This window comes from Megascapheus bottae, chromosome 6 (assembly GCF_031878675.1).
Source record: "Megascapheus bottae isolate mThoBot1 chromosome 6, mThoBot2.hap1, whole genome shotgun sequence".
Taxonomy (NCBI): domain Eukaryota; kingdom Metazoa; phylum Chordata; class Mammalia; order Rodentia; family Geomyidae; genus Megascapheus; species Megascapheus bottae.
In genome coordinates this window covers 387,424-400,825 of record NC_143514.1, presented here as the reverse complement: position 1 = coordinate 400,825, position 13,402 = coordinate 387,424, and the positions used below count along the sequence as shown (strand labels likewise).

The window sequence follows — 13,402 nt, the reverse complement described above, 5'->3', positions numbered from 1 at the left end:
AGACCTTTGTTGCAGAAACTATATAACCACTTTCAAATTACTTTACTAAAAGCCCTGTGGCAATGTGTACCAAACTTAATCTAAGAACTACTAAAGTATTATTTGAGATCTAGATTTTATAATAGGCCTATAAAACATTTGAAAAAAAAAATAAGTATTTTCTCTCCATAATTCTTAAAACGTCCATCTTAAATGTCTTTAGTTGCAGGGAAAGGAAATAATTCGGGGGAACATTGTAACTTACATGATCAAAATCCTTATCTAGTTTTGAAGTATGATATAAAATACAGATTTGACCTGATTTACCTAAGAACAGTAAGAATAGTAATGGACCACAAAGGTCTTTTTGAATTTGCCTTGAATAATTTTACAAAAGAAAGAATAATTTCAAAGAACTTACTTTTAGAAGCCTCTCATGACTATCACCAGAATTCCCTTTCAGTATTATAAATTTTTGGAAATACTGAGTCCCAAAATAGGCCAAGGCATAGAAAATGAAGCTGGAGATTGTTTTACAACCAAGAAATAACATTTTTCCTTGTACTTCCGCATTTGGAAGCTACTGAAATTAACAAAAATTAACTTTCTGTTCCAAAGAGTACAAAAAATTGAAAAAAAAAATCCCAAAATATTCCCAAGTTTCTGGGACTTGACTGGCCAAAGCCAGGAAACCTAAAACAAGATATCAAACCCATTTTTTTCAAGGATACCTTAAAGTCAACCTTGATTCCTTAAAACTATTTGATTATGTCAGATTTTATATATCTTCTCAAATATGACTTTCCAGTCAGTCTTGGTAATAACAACTACTGTGTCTTCTTACAAGGTGAACATATTCCTATTACTGAATTTATACAAGCAACTATACTGCCACAGGGGGGAAAAAAAAATAAAAGAATCACCACTAAGTTTCTGGGTAACAGAAGACTCCAGACAGGGGGAAAAAAAAAACTGTTAAATTTTGTTCACAAAAGGGTATACTTTGTCAAACTACTATGAGTTACATATAGCTTAAGAGAAATTAGAGGGGAATTCTTTAAAATCTGAAAAGAGAAAATTAAACAAGGATTTTTCTAAACCAAAAGCTGTAATTATCCTTTACTGGTTCACTGAACCCCACTGATTAATTCTTGTTCTGCTTGGTCTTGTTCTGCTCATAGTTTTATAATTACATATGTTCCTTTATTAGAGTCCATGAGCCACTTTGAAAATGACGCACTTTTGGATTATAGCTGTTCCCAAAGGTTTGAAGAAATCATGAGAGTAAAACAGTAACTTCAACTAGCAAAGGGCTCAGAGTGGTCATCATTAAAAAAAAAATCTGATGAGTTTAGCAGGTAGTAACTTTGTGGCATACAATATACCAAAATTATAACTGATAACACCATGATAAATTTAACTTGACAGAACTTCTAAAATATTTATGTCATTATCACACAAAAAACAAATACAACCCAAGATTTAGCAACAGTTTTTTTTTGGGGGGGTGGGGTGGGGAAATCAACTGTGGGACTTGAACTCGGCCTATGCATTGTCCTTGAGCTCTTTTACTCAAACCTAGCACTCTACCACTTTGAGCCACTATCTCACTTCCAGTTTTCTGGTGGTTAATTGGAACTAAGAGTCTCACAGACTTTCCTGTCCCATTTGGCTTTGAACTGCATGTGATCATCAGATCTCAGTCTCCAGAGAAGCTAAGATTACAGCTGTGAGCCACTGTGAGCATCACTTTTTTGAGCCAGTCCTGGGGCCTGAAATCAGGGCCTGGACACTGCCCTTGAGCTTTCTCAAGGCTTGTGTTCTGTCACTTGAGCCACAGCACCACTTCTGGCTTTTTCTGCATATGTGGTACTGAAGAATGGAATGCAGGACTTCATGCACGCTAGGCAAGCACTCAACACTAGGCCACACTCCTGGCCCTTAGCATCACTTTTGAAAGGTCTCCTTATGTAGCACAGGTTGGTCTCAAATTCAAGATCTTTCAGTCTTTGCCTTTTATGTGCTTCTTAACTGATGTTTACCACATAATAAATCAACTAATAAGTTTTATCATTGTATAGGGTAAAAAAAAAATTCTAAATTTTTTTTACTGGGAAAAGCTAGGTACCATGACACATGCTTCTAGTTCCAGCTATTCAGAAAGCCATGATAAGGGGCCGGGAGTTTGGCCTAGTGGTTAAAGTGCTTGCCTAGCATGCATGAAGACCCGGGTTCAATTCCTCGGTACCACATACATAGAAAAAAAAGCCGGAAGTGGTGCTGAGGCTCAAGTGGTAGAGCTCTAGCCTTGAGAAAGTCCAAGGACAGTGCTCAGTCCCTGAGCTCAAGCCCAGGACTGGCAAAAAAAAAAAGAAAGCCATGGTAAGAGAATCACTTCAGAAAGCTTTTAAGTTAATAGAATTACTCCTATGACCTAGGAAGACCATCTCACACAAAAAAAAAAAAGAAAAAAAAAACACACAAGAACTGGGGATATTCTCAGTGAGAGAATACTTGCCTAGCATGTACAAGGCAGGTCCTGGGTTTAGACCCAATACAATGAAAGAAAGACAAATTGACATGAGTCAACTAGTAATCTCAAAGTTAACTTGAAGTCAAATACAAGATAAGCCAGTAGCTGAAGGCTTACACCTGTAAATCCTAGTTACTCAGGAGACTGTGGTATTAAGATCAAGGTATTAAAGTAAGCGTAGGTAGAAAACTCCTGGAATTCTTATCTCCAACTAATGAGCAAAAAAAACAAAAAAACAAAACTGGCTCAAAGCCTGGGCATGAAAGTCTGTGAGGCTCTTATCTCCAATTAACATCAGAAAATTGAAAGTGGTAGAGAACTAACCTAGATCTGAAGAGCTCAGGGACAGCACCCAGGCCCAAAGTTCAAGCCCCACGATGGACCAAAAAAAGAAAAACATTTTATCATTTTTCATAATTAAAAAATGATTTCTGAGCTATTGTGATACTCTGGTACGAGAATCCTAGATGTATACTATCACAAATGAGGGAAAACATGGAGTCTATGTTTCTTTGGGCCTAGCTTACTTCACTTAATATGATTTTTTTCCAAGTCTTTCCATTTAAAAATGGAGGGATTTCATTCTTTCTGATAGCAGCATAGAATTCCATTTGTGAGTAAATACCACATCGTCTTGATCCATTTATCAACTAAGAGGCATCTGGGTTGGTTCCATATCTTAGCTATGGTAAATAATGCTGCAATGAACATTGTTGTGCTGGTAGCTTTAGTATGTCCTTGTTTATGCACATTTGGGTAAACACACAGGAATAGGATTGCTGGGTCATAGGGGAGCTCTGTGTTTAGTTTTTTGAGGAGCCGCCACACTGCTTTCCAGAGTGGTTGAACAGTGCAGTTGCATTCCCTTCTGGCCACATCAGCCATATAGATGAGGCTAAGCAAAAATGAACTCCAGGAAATGGAAACAAGAAGTTTAACTTTGTGATTGTTGTCCTTAATGTACTATATGAAATTACTTCTTTTAATACTGAAAAAGACTCAGTACCACTAAGTAATAAATAAGCTGACAAATTCAGGCATGGAGGTACATACCTGAAAAACCAAACACAGGAGGATGAAGCAGAAGGAGCAAGAGTTGAAGATTCCTGAGTTACAGAGTCAAACTCTTGTGCCTGCCTCTCAAAGAAGTCATATGGTTCTTTTCTTTTAAATGTATGTTTTAAACGTATGGTTTTTTTGTTTTCTGTTACATTTGACATGCATCAAGGAATTCACTTTTTTTGTATATTTTGTACTTCTGCTGGATTTAGTTTTACAGTCTTAAATATTTAGTAGTGATAATAAGCCTGACCAGTAAATCCAGGCTGAACAAAATTGTGTATCTGCATTATACTTAATGTTGACAATTCTGAAGGCATGCTGTTTTTACTAAACCAACAATTAATCTTATATATAAAAGGCCTGACCAAGTCATAGGTATTTGAAAGCATTGGGTATTGTAACTTCCATATTTCTGGGAGTTTAAGGATTAAACTATACATGTGCCCATTTGTCTCTAAAATAATTTGAACAGAACTGCTTTTAAAGAATTTTATAAGTTAATTTGGTAATATCACTGAGGCAGAAAAATATTACATATAACACACACTCACTCGCGCACGCACACACACACACACACACACACACACACACACTACCAAACTGGAAGACGTAAGAAAATTTATACTCTAAAACTTTAGCTATTCCATAAAAAATAAATCTTGTCAGTAACAACATGGATGGAAGTGTAGGTTATTAACAACAAGAGAAATAAACCAGACACAGGGGGAAAAAAACACAAACAAACAAACAAAAAAAACTTTAGCTATTATCCAAGGGAAATGGGATCCAAAACTATTTTATGGCATGTTGCTATGCTTAGTATGATAAAAATCTCATGTTGCCCCACCCAGGCCCTGGACCAACCCTTTGTCTATGCTGTAGACTGATTATCACTTAGTAGCCAACTTCATTATCAGATCAATGGCTGCAGTAGTGCAGTGCTTGTGTTCAAGTAACAAAGCTGCAGAGCACAGAACATGCAAGGACAGATTAACTCTTTCACTTTATGCTGCAAGCAGTGTAGGAAAAAACAAGTAGTATCTATTCACTCTAATACTATCCAGGGTTTCAGGAATACATTGGGGATTGTAGAATATTTCCCTATGGACAAGACAGAACTGTATTTGTGAAGGTCACTTGTCAATGCTTTTTTTTTGATATGTGGTATGTAATATTAGGGAGGTTGAAGGGTTACCCAAGAACACTAAGTTTACATAAAATACTTAGTCTACTTCCTCTTAACATTTTTGCTTTTCTGCCTCAGAAAGTTGCTTCTGGGGTTATCTGAGTCCTAGGAAAGCCTGTATTAGAGGGCAGAGGACCGAATTTCAAGTGGTTACAAGATCAGATTGAAAAAAAAAAAAGGACAAAAGGTAGAGAAATTGGAGGTAAGGATTTACACAGGTACAATATATATGAAAGGATATAAGGGACCTGGAGGGAGGATGAAAAATGGTGAGGAAGAGGAGGAACAATGGGAAGCCATGGTTACTGTTACGTGCCAGTCTGAGAAGAATGATAAAATCTCCCCCCGAGTTGGTAGATGTTTCACAGAGGCCATTAAAGTTCTAATAAGGAGAAGAGATCAGCATTAGTAGACAGAAGAAGGTTAGCATAATAAGTAGTCAATAGAAGTTCCAAAAGAAATTCAGGCCACAGAGAATTTCTGTGGGAGAAACAGACAACAGAGAAAGCAGAGGGGCCTTACAGAGTACCAGGAAGCATTTTTTAGCTAAGGAAGTCACGAAATAATCCACACTCAGGAAAGAGAATTCAGAGAGAAGATCTTCCAGCCTAACAGTCCTCTTTTAAAAAGAACTCTGGCAGCTTCAGAAACTACTCAGAATCTTTCCTTACCAGCTCCAATGGACATTCGTCCAGAGCCATGGCTTTACCAGTCTGACTCACCATTGGATCCCCGATCAATCAGTCAGGAATGAAGACAAAGTCTTCAAAGGTGCACACTTTGGAGTCCTGGATGAGAGGTCTGGGGGTCCAATGATGAATCTTATTCTATCCATGCCACAACACCAGAACTGTTAAAGAAAAAGTAACTCAATCATACTGTAAAAGTAGGGTAAAACAGATTTTAAGACCATCTCTACAGGTATGGAGACCACTGTTATGGGATTTCAAAAGGGACAGATAAAACTGGTCTCAACTCTAAATATGCATGGCATAGCCAATGATCAAGTGAGTGGTCAGCAGATGGGAAGTACTAGGAAGCAGAAATAATCAGAAATAACGTAACAGATATGTTGCTGAAGAGAGACTAGTGATCAAGTATCACCTAGAGAATGGTGCAGAAGGATCAGATCATACAGCAAGAATACATGAAAATAATCAGATGGTCCCACTGGACCTGTTCTTCCAAAACTGGTTTGACAAGGTAAAGCTGGGGGGGAGGGGTGAGAGAAGGGAGGGAATTCAAAAGCCTGACTAAAATTTGATCAAGAAAAGAATCTTTTTCACAATTTCTAAATCAATCTCTAGAGATTCATTTACTATTCTAAACTGTTCGATTATGTTCTTATAACAAATATAACTTCCTTATGGAAGCCTACTTAGGCAAGCCTCTAGCCCTTTTTACCTTATTTTTGGGGTAGTGATTCTCCCACTTGTGTTGCCCATGTGGCTAGAGACTACAGGCCCAGGCCATTACCCCTACATTGCTTTCTCCTGCACACTAGCCCTTGGTTGAGATGGAATCTTACAAATTTTTATGCCAAGGCTGGACTCCAGCCTCAGTTCCCCATATCTGCCTCCCAAATAACTAGGATTATAGGCTGGGGTCACCATCACTGGCTTAATGATGGCTTTCCAACATTTTGATTTTTGTAGTCACTCAACTATATGAAAGTCAGTACTCAAAACCCTAAAGCTTTTAAAAAAAAAAAGGCACAAAATCCTCTATATATTAGATCCACATAGGAAGTCTCAGAGCATTAACTAACTCTAAACTCCTTTTGCTGAGATCTGAGGATAGAGGTTCAAAGCCAGCCTGGGCAGGCACTAAAGATCATGAGACTCTAATCTCCAATTAACCACTAGAAAACCAGAAGTGACGCTGTGGCCTCAAGGGTAGGGTGGTAGCCTTGAGCTGAAGAGCTCAGGGACATTGCCCAAGGCCCAGAGTTCAAGCCCGACCTGACCGAAAAAAAAAAAAAAGAAAGAAAACCATGAGAGAAAAAGAAAGCCCTTCAGTCTATATTCAGATGGTTTGCCATTTCATTATGCTCCTGTCCAAAGCTATATTTTCAGAAATCTCCTTATATACTTTACCCTTCACTCTCTATTCCTGACTTGTTTTTCCTTTTCCTTAGAAATCTTCCTACCTGATAGATCCATTGCTTCATCCTTTATTGCTCTCTGCAGGATAATAGGGTACTAGAATATAAACTTTATTTACTGCTTTTTTTGGGGACCGGGAGTTTGGCCTAGTGGTTAAAGTGCTTGCCTAGCATGCACGAAGACTCGGGTTCGATTCCTCGGTACCACATACATAAAAAAAAGCCGGAAGTGGTGCTGAGGCTCAAGGGTAGAGCTCTAGCCTTGAGAAAGTCCAAGGACAGTGCTCAGGCCCTGAGCTCAAGCCCAGGACTGGCAAAAAACAACAACAAAAAAAAAACAAAAAACCCCCAAAACTTTATTTACTGCTTTTTTCAGTATCCAGAATAGTACCTTGAACAGTACATGATGAAAGGATAATTCACAAAATAAATTATCTCATTTTACCTTCACATAACTGGAGGGAGATGCTATTCTTGTACTGAGATGATACCAAGTCTAAGGCTTAACAACCCATCTACAGGTTAAAGGGAAGTAAGGAAAAATTTGAATCAAGGCAATTAAAAGCTCACACATTCCTCAATACATCTTAAACTACATGTATTAAGAACTAGTCTGTATTATTCATTAGCTTATCATTGTGACTGTTAAAATGTGTTTGTGACTGAAATATATGTAGTTACTTAATCTCAGTCTTTGGGGGGGAGGGGAAGAAAAGCCAGCCTATAAAAATTTCCAATCCACTAAAGAACAATACTTTTATAAACAATATTGAAAGTGTCAGAGTAGCTGGGTGCAGTGGCTCAGGAGGCTGAGATCTGAGCACCAAGGTTCAAAGCCAGCCTGGGCAATAAAAGGCTGAGAGATTCTTATCTCCAAATAATAATCACTAGAAAATGGGTAGTAGGGCTGTGTCAAGGGTAGGGCAGTAGCCTTGAGGTGAAGAGCTCAGGGACAGCACCCAGGCCAGAGTTCAAGCCCCAGGACCACCTCCGCCCCCCCCCCAAAGTGTCAGAGTAATATCAAATTATTCTAAAAGTTTCAAAACACTAAATATTTATTACCATTACATGAAGAGAACCAGTCCTGGTGCACACCAAATAAACTATTACAGTCCAACAGTCATGATACCGGGCTGCAGATTCAAACCATCAGTTTAAAATTAATATTAAGTCTCAGCCACATCCCCTCACTCAGAACTCTTTAAACCAACACAACTATAATTTTTAAAGAATTTCTGAAGTTTTAACAAAAATGTATTTTAGCCCAGCCAAATAAAATAGAAGGAAATAGGGAAGTAAAGGAGAAACTTCCTGTTTTAGACACAGGAAATGGGAGTAAAGAATTCATAATTTTTTTTTCGTTGGTCATGTGGCTTGAACTCTGGGCCTGGAGCTCTTCAGCTCCAGACTACCACCCAGTCCCTAGGACCACAGCACCACTTCGGGTTTTCTAGTGGTTAACTGGAGATAAGAGTCTCATGGACTTAAGTGTCCAGGCTGGCTTTGAACTGCAATCCTCAGATCTCAGCCTCCCAGTAGCTAGGATTACAGGCTTGAGCTACCACCACACTGCATTGCACCGCACCGCACCGCACCACTTTGAAAGTAATTTTTCAAAACCCAAGGAATTGGAAGTATGGTTCAAGTGGCTCAAGGGTAGGGCAGTACCAGCCGCAAACAAAAAAAAGCTGAGAAATAAGCCGGGCACCAATAGCTCATACCTATAATACAAGTGATTCAAGAAACTGATATCTGAATTGTGGGTTAAAGTCAGTGTGAGTAGGAAAGCACAAGAGACCAAGACCTCCAATTAACCAACAAAAAACTTAAAGTAGAAGTGTGGGTCAACCATTAGTTAGGAAATGGAAAGACTTAGAAAATATCATATTAAGTGAAGTAAGCCAGACTCAAAGGAACTTAGGCTCAATGGTTTCCCTCATTTGTCATAATCAGTAGAAACCTTGGGCTCTACTAGCAGAGATCTGCAATAGAGCAAAACCTTGATACATAAGGCCATATAGTATGAAGCTAATTGAAAGGACCTCCAGGATATTGAAACAAAAGCCATATAACGAATGATTGTTGTCCTTAATGTACTATGTTATTTCTCATCTCCTTTGCTGTCCCTTGGGTATCTCATATTGTTACAGTATCTCACTTTGTTATCTGATATATTGAAATTATTTGTATTTGATTATTTGGAATTTGATAGGGAAGGGGGGAAAACTAAGATGGGTGGGGGGGTTAGGGGGGAGGGTAATGGGTACCAAGACATGTGAAAGGGTATCAATGTATGTGAATTAATACACCTATCTGGCAAATATCATGTAACCTTTTTATTAATTACAATAAAAAAAAAAAAAGAAGTGTGGGTCAAATGGCAGGGCCTTGAAAGAAAAAGCTGAGGGATAGCACTCAGGTCCTGAATGTAGCATTCAGTACAGCACCCCAAAAAAAATTTATACACAGACATATGTAATGCTATTTTTTTTTTACCCAACAGTTTTGATCATTTCAGTATTTTGAAAGTATTATCTGATAATTATACAGAAGTTCTGGGTCATACAACTCATACACTAGAGAACAAAATCAAACTAATAATACTTTAATTTTAACCCGCACAAAGGGCAAGAATTAAGAACATGTGTTTCTGAGACAAATAGGGACAGAGGAAAAAAAGGAACTGACTCCTGTGCTTTCTAAGGTTTCCTAATCACAAGCACCAGCTTTTTATTTTTGTCAGTCCTGAACTCAGGACCTGAGCAATGTCCTTGGGTCACAGTACCATTTCCCGCTTTTTCTATATATGTGGTATCAAGGAATGGAACCCATGTCTTGGTGCATGCTAGGCAAGCACTCTACCACTAGGCCAAACTCCTAGCCACAAGCACCAGCTTTTCAAGGTTGTTTCTAAACTACATTCTACTACTAAACTAAGCAATAACACATTTTTCTCCTTCCGCCTAAACTGCACAGTTTCGGAAACATAAGCACTGACAAATTTTATTTTTAAAATAAAACAAAAACAACCTTAAGACCATCAGTCACTTACAGTTCTTTCAAGGGAGTCTGAGAAAAAGCACTTTCTTGGATAGACATTATAGCATTGTTATTCAAATCTCTGAAAAGACAGAAATGAAACATTACATATGACCATTTCTACAGTTAATTAAGCTATATAAACATGTGTGGGGATGCAGGTGATGGAGGAACATGGAGGGAATGAAGAAGAGTGAGCTAATGCAGCTATTATATTCAGTGTTCATTATATAAAAACTGAACTTCTTAACACTTGAGACCACTTGAGGCCTTAAGGGAGAACAAAGGAAGGGGTGACAGTGACCAAGAAACATTATCATAAACTTGACTTATGCAATTGTAGTAACCTCGTACAACTACTTCAAAATAAAAATGTTTTTAAGCTATACAAACTATATGTTCTAAACAACCTCTGCTAATAGCAAAGATGATTTGTAAAGTAAACAGATGTATGCGAAATACTTACAAATGCTCAAGGGACTCAAGGCCAATAAATGCTTTCTTTGTAATTGACTTAATCTGATTTCCTTGTAAGATTCTGAAATAAAATTTAACTCATTATTTACTTATAAAATAAAAACCAGTGTGCTTGCTGTATTTTTTAACAGCTTTATTGAGATGACACTGACAAAACATTACACACATTTAATGTGTACAGTTTGGTTAAGAATATGCATTTTTAAGAATGCTATAGGGTGGGGGAGGGGGGAAGGGAAATGGGGACCATGACATGTGAAAGGGTATCAATGTGTGGGAATTAAGGCACCATTTATCTGGCAAATATCATGTATCCCTTCTATTAATTACAATAAAAAATATATATTTAAAAAAAAAAAAAAAAAGCTAAGGGAGAGCAAAAGCTCCTGAGTTCAGGCCCCAGTACAGGCACAATCAAGACAGAGAGGCAGGCAGGCAAGCAGATCATGTATGTTTAAAGTTATACTCTATAACTATCTATCCCTTTGGAGTGAGGGGGTGAGAGAAGTCTTTTTACTTTTATAAAAAGAAAGCAATGATAGCTGAGCACTGGTGGCTCATGCCAGTAATCCTAGCTACTAAGGAGGCTATGATCTGAGGATCTCAGTTCAACACCAGCATGCCAGCATGGGCGTGAAAGTCCATGAGACTCTTATCTCTAATTAACCACCAGAAAATCAAAAGTAGAACTGTGGCTCAGGAGTGCTATCCTTTAGCAGAAGAGCTCAAGGACAGGTAGAGCCCAGGACCAAAGTTCAAGCCCCACAACCGACCAAGAAAAAAAAAGTAACAATGAGAATGAGGAAGGTAAAGAGTAGGTAAACAAGTACAGAAAGCTTGTGTGAGAAGTAATGTACCCACTACCCGAAGAATGTAACTGTAACCCCTCTATAATTACCCCGACAATAAAATAATTTTTTAAAAAAGTACAGAAAGCTTAGTCCCGGCCGGGAGTTTGGCCTAGTGGTTAAAGTGCTTGCCTAGCATGCACGAAGACCCGGGTTCGATTCCTTGGTACCACATACATAGATAAAAGCCAGAAGTGGTGCTGAGGCTCAAGTGGTAGAGCTCTAGCCTTGAGAAAGTCCAAGGACAGTGCTCAGGCCCTGAGCTCAAGCCCAGGACTGGCAAAAAAAAAAAAAAAAAAGAAAGCTTAGTCCCATCAACGTAGAAAACAGAAAGCTAAATACATTCCTAGAAATAGCACATGACTAAAATCCAAGATAATTAATTCTAGCCTCTTTGCTCAGCTATTTGATAAGCATCAAATCTTGGGCAAAAATACTTAGGCTTTCTAAACCTCATTTTCTTTGGCCATAAGAGGTTTGATTTGGGGGTGGGGGAGAGGGAAATGGGGACCAAGACATGAGAAAGGGTATCAATGTATATGAAGTAATGCACCTTCTATCTGGTGAATATAATGTAACCATTCTATTAATTACAATAAAAAATATATGAAAAAAAGAATGCTATGAATTTGTAAATCAATGCAAAACACAGCATGAAGGTTTCTAGTAAGACGTCAATGAAGCATCTCTGACACCTACAGTGACCACTAATAAACTGGTGGTTTGCCTGTGCTGAGTTAATTTCTCCATCTTTTTCTTAACAAGAATCAAATAAATTCACATTAAGTATGAATTTGAAGAAATTCTTATTATGAGGGATTTAAAGTGTTACCTGAGAGATTCTTCACTAGAGACCTACCCTAAAAAGCTCACACAATTCAAAACACTTTAGTTCAACTATAGTATGAGTGCATTTCTTTTATCTGAAAGAAAAGATTCTAGTTGCTTAACTTTCCTTTAAGGGTCTATAGGAATTTTTTTTTATCAATTTTTAAAAATAGGGACCACTAACAAAAAATAATGACAAACCATTGATCAAAAAAAAGAAAAACATAGCTCCTTTCTTTAAGAGATAAATCAGAATGCTCAGACTTTCTAACTATCAAATAGATACAAATCCAATCACATTTACAACAGGTTCATGAAAATTCATCTTTACAAACATACTAAAATAATACATACAATTTAGTGAGACTTGTGAGTCCAGCAAAAGCTTCACTAGCATCTTCTATGGCCCATGAAATTTCATTGTTTCTTAAGTCTCTAAAAATAAAGTCACAGAGAATCAGGTTATGTTAATCAATATGACCCTCACAGCATTGAGCAACACTCTGGATTGGTAATGCTATGGTGTACATATTAATTTTAATGATTATGTGCACATATATATAATACACACACACAAAAATATAGAATATGAGTCAAAGGAACTACTTAAGAGGAGAAGGGGAAAGGGAAAATAAAAGTAGAAGGTGGATAATTGTGTGAATAATTCTGAAAAACTATAATTGTAGTTAAAACAGCATAAAGAACCTCACCAAAAACAATTGATACTTAGGCTGTTGAGGGGAAGAGAAAGAGAAATATCCTCTGTTGATAAGAGGAGGTACTAGCAAGAAGGGGTTGGGCTAATGACCAGGATAAAAAAGGATAAAGTAGATTGCATATGAAAACAGAGCCATGAAAAATGCTGAAATTGTTCTAGGAAGAGGGTAAGGACAAGTGACAGAGCAAGAGTGATTGAATACTTGCATGGAAATGTCACAATTAATCTCTCTTGTATAAGCTAATATATGCTAATAAAAACAATGATAAAGATTCAATCTGGGGGCTGGGAGTTTGGCCTAGTGGTTAAGGTGCTTGCCTAGCATGCATGAAGACCCGGGTTCGATTCCTCGGTACCACATACATAGAAAAAAGCCAGAAGTGGTGCTGAGACTCAAGTGGTAGAGCTCTACCCTTGAGAAAGTCCAAGGACAGTGCTCAGGCCCTGAGTTCAAGCCCAGGACTGGCAAAAAAAAAAAAAAAAAAGATTCAATCTGGCCTTTTAAAGGAATATTTGCAATAAAAATGCAAGCATTAAGCTAATCTAATAAATCTAATTGCTTAATACTATTAAGCTAATAGTATTAATGACAACAGTATGCTAATGGTATCAACAGTATTAATAGTAT

The 13,402-nt window shown here is 37.6% G+C and overlaps 1 protein-coding gene across 2 annotated transcripts in view; it reads right to left on the bottom strand.

The window, feature by feature from the left end:
- The window catches only part of Lrig2 (leucine rich repeats and immunoglobulin like domains 2), a 63,756-nt gene that overhangs the window by 18,842 nt on the left and 31,512 nt on the right, over window positions 1–13,402 (bottom strand). For both annotated transcript variants that reach the window (XM_090334053.1, XM_090334054.1), the window contains 3 exons: window positions 12,411–12,491; window positions 10,370–10,441; window positions 9,917–9,985 (listed from right to left, as the gene is read on the bottom strand). In XM_090334053.1, coding sequence (XP_090190179.1) covers window positions 9,917–9,985; window positions 10,370–10,441; window positions 12,411–12,491 — 222 coding nt within the window. The remainder of the gene's footprint in view (window positions 1–9,916; window positions 9,986–10,369; window positions 10,442–12,410; window positions 12,492–13,402) is intronic.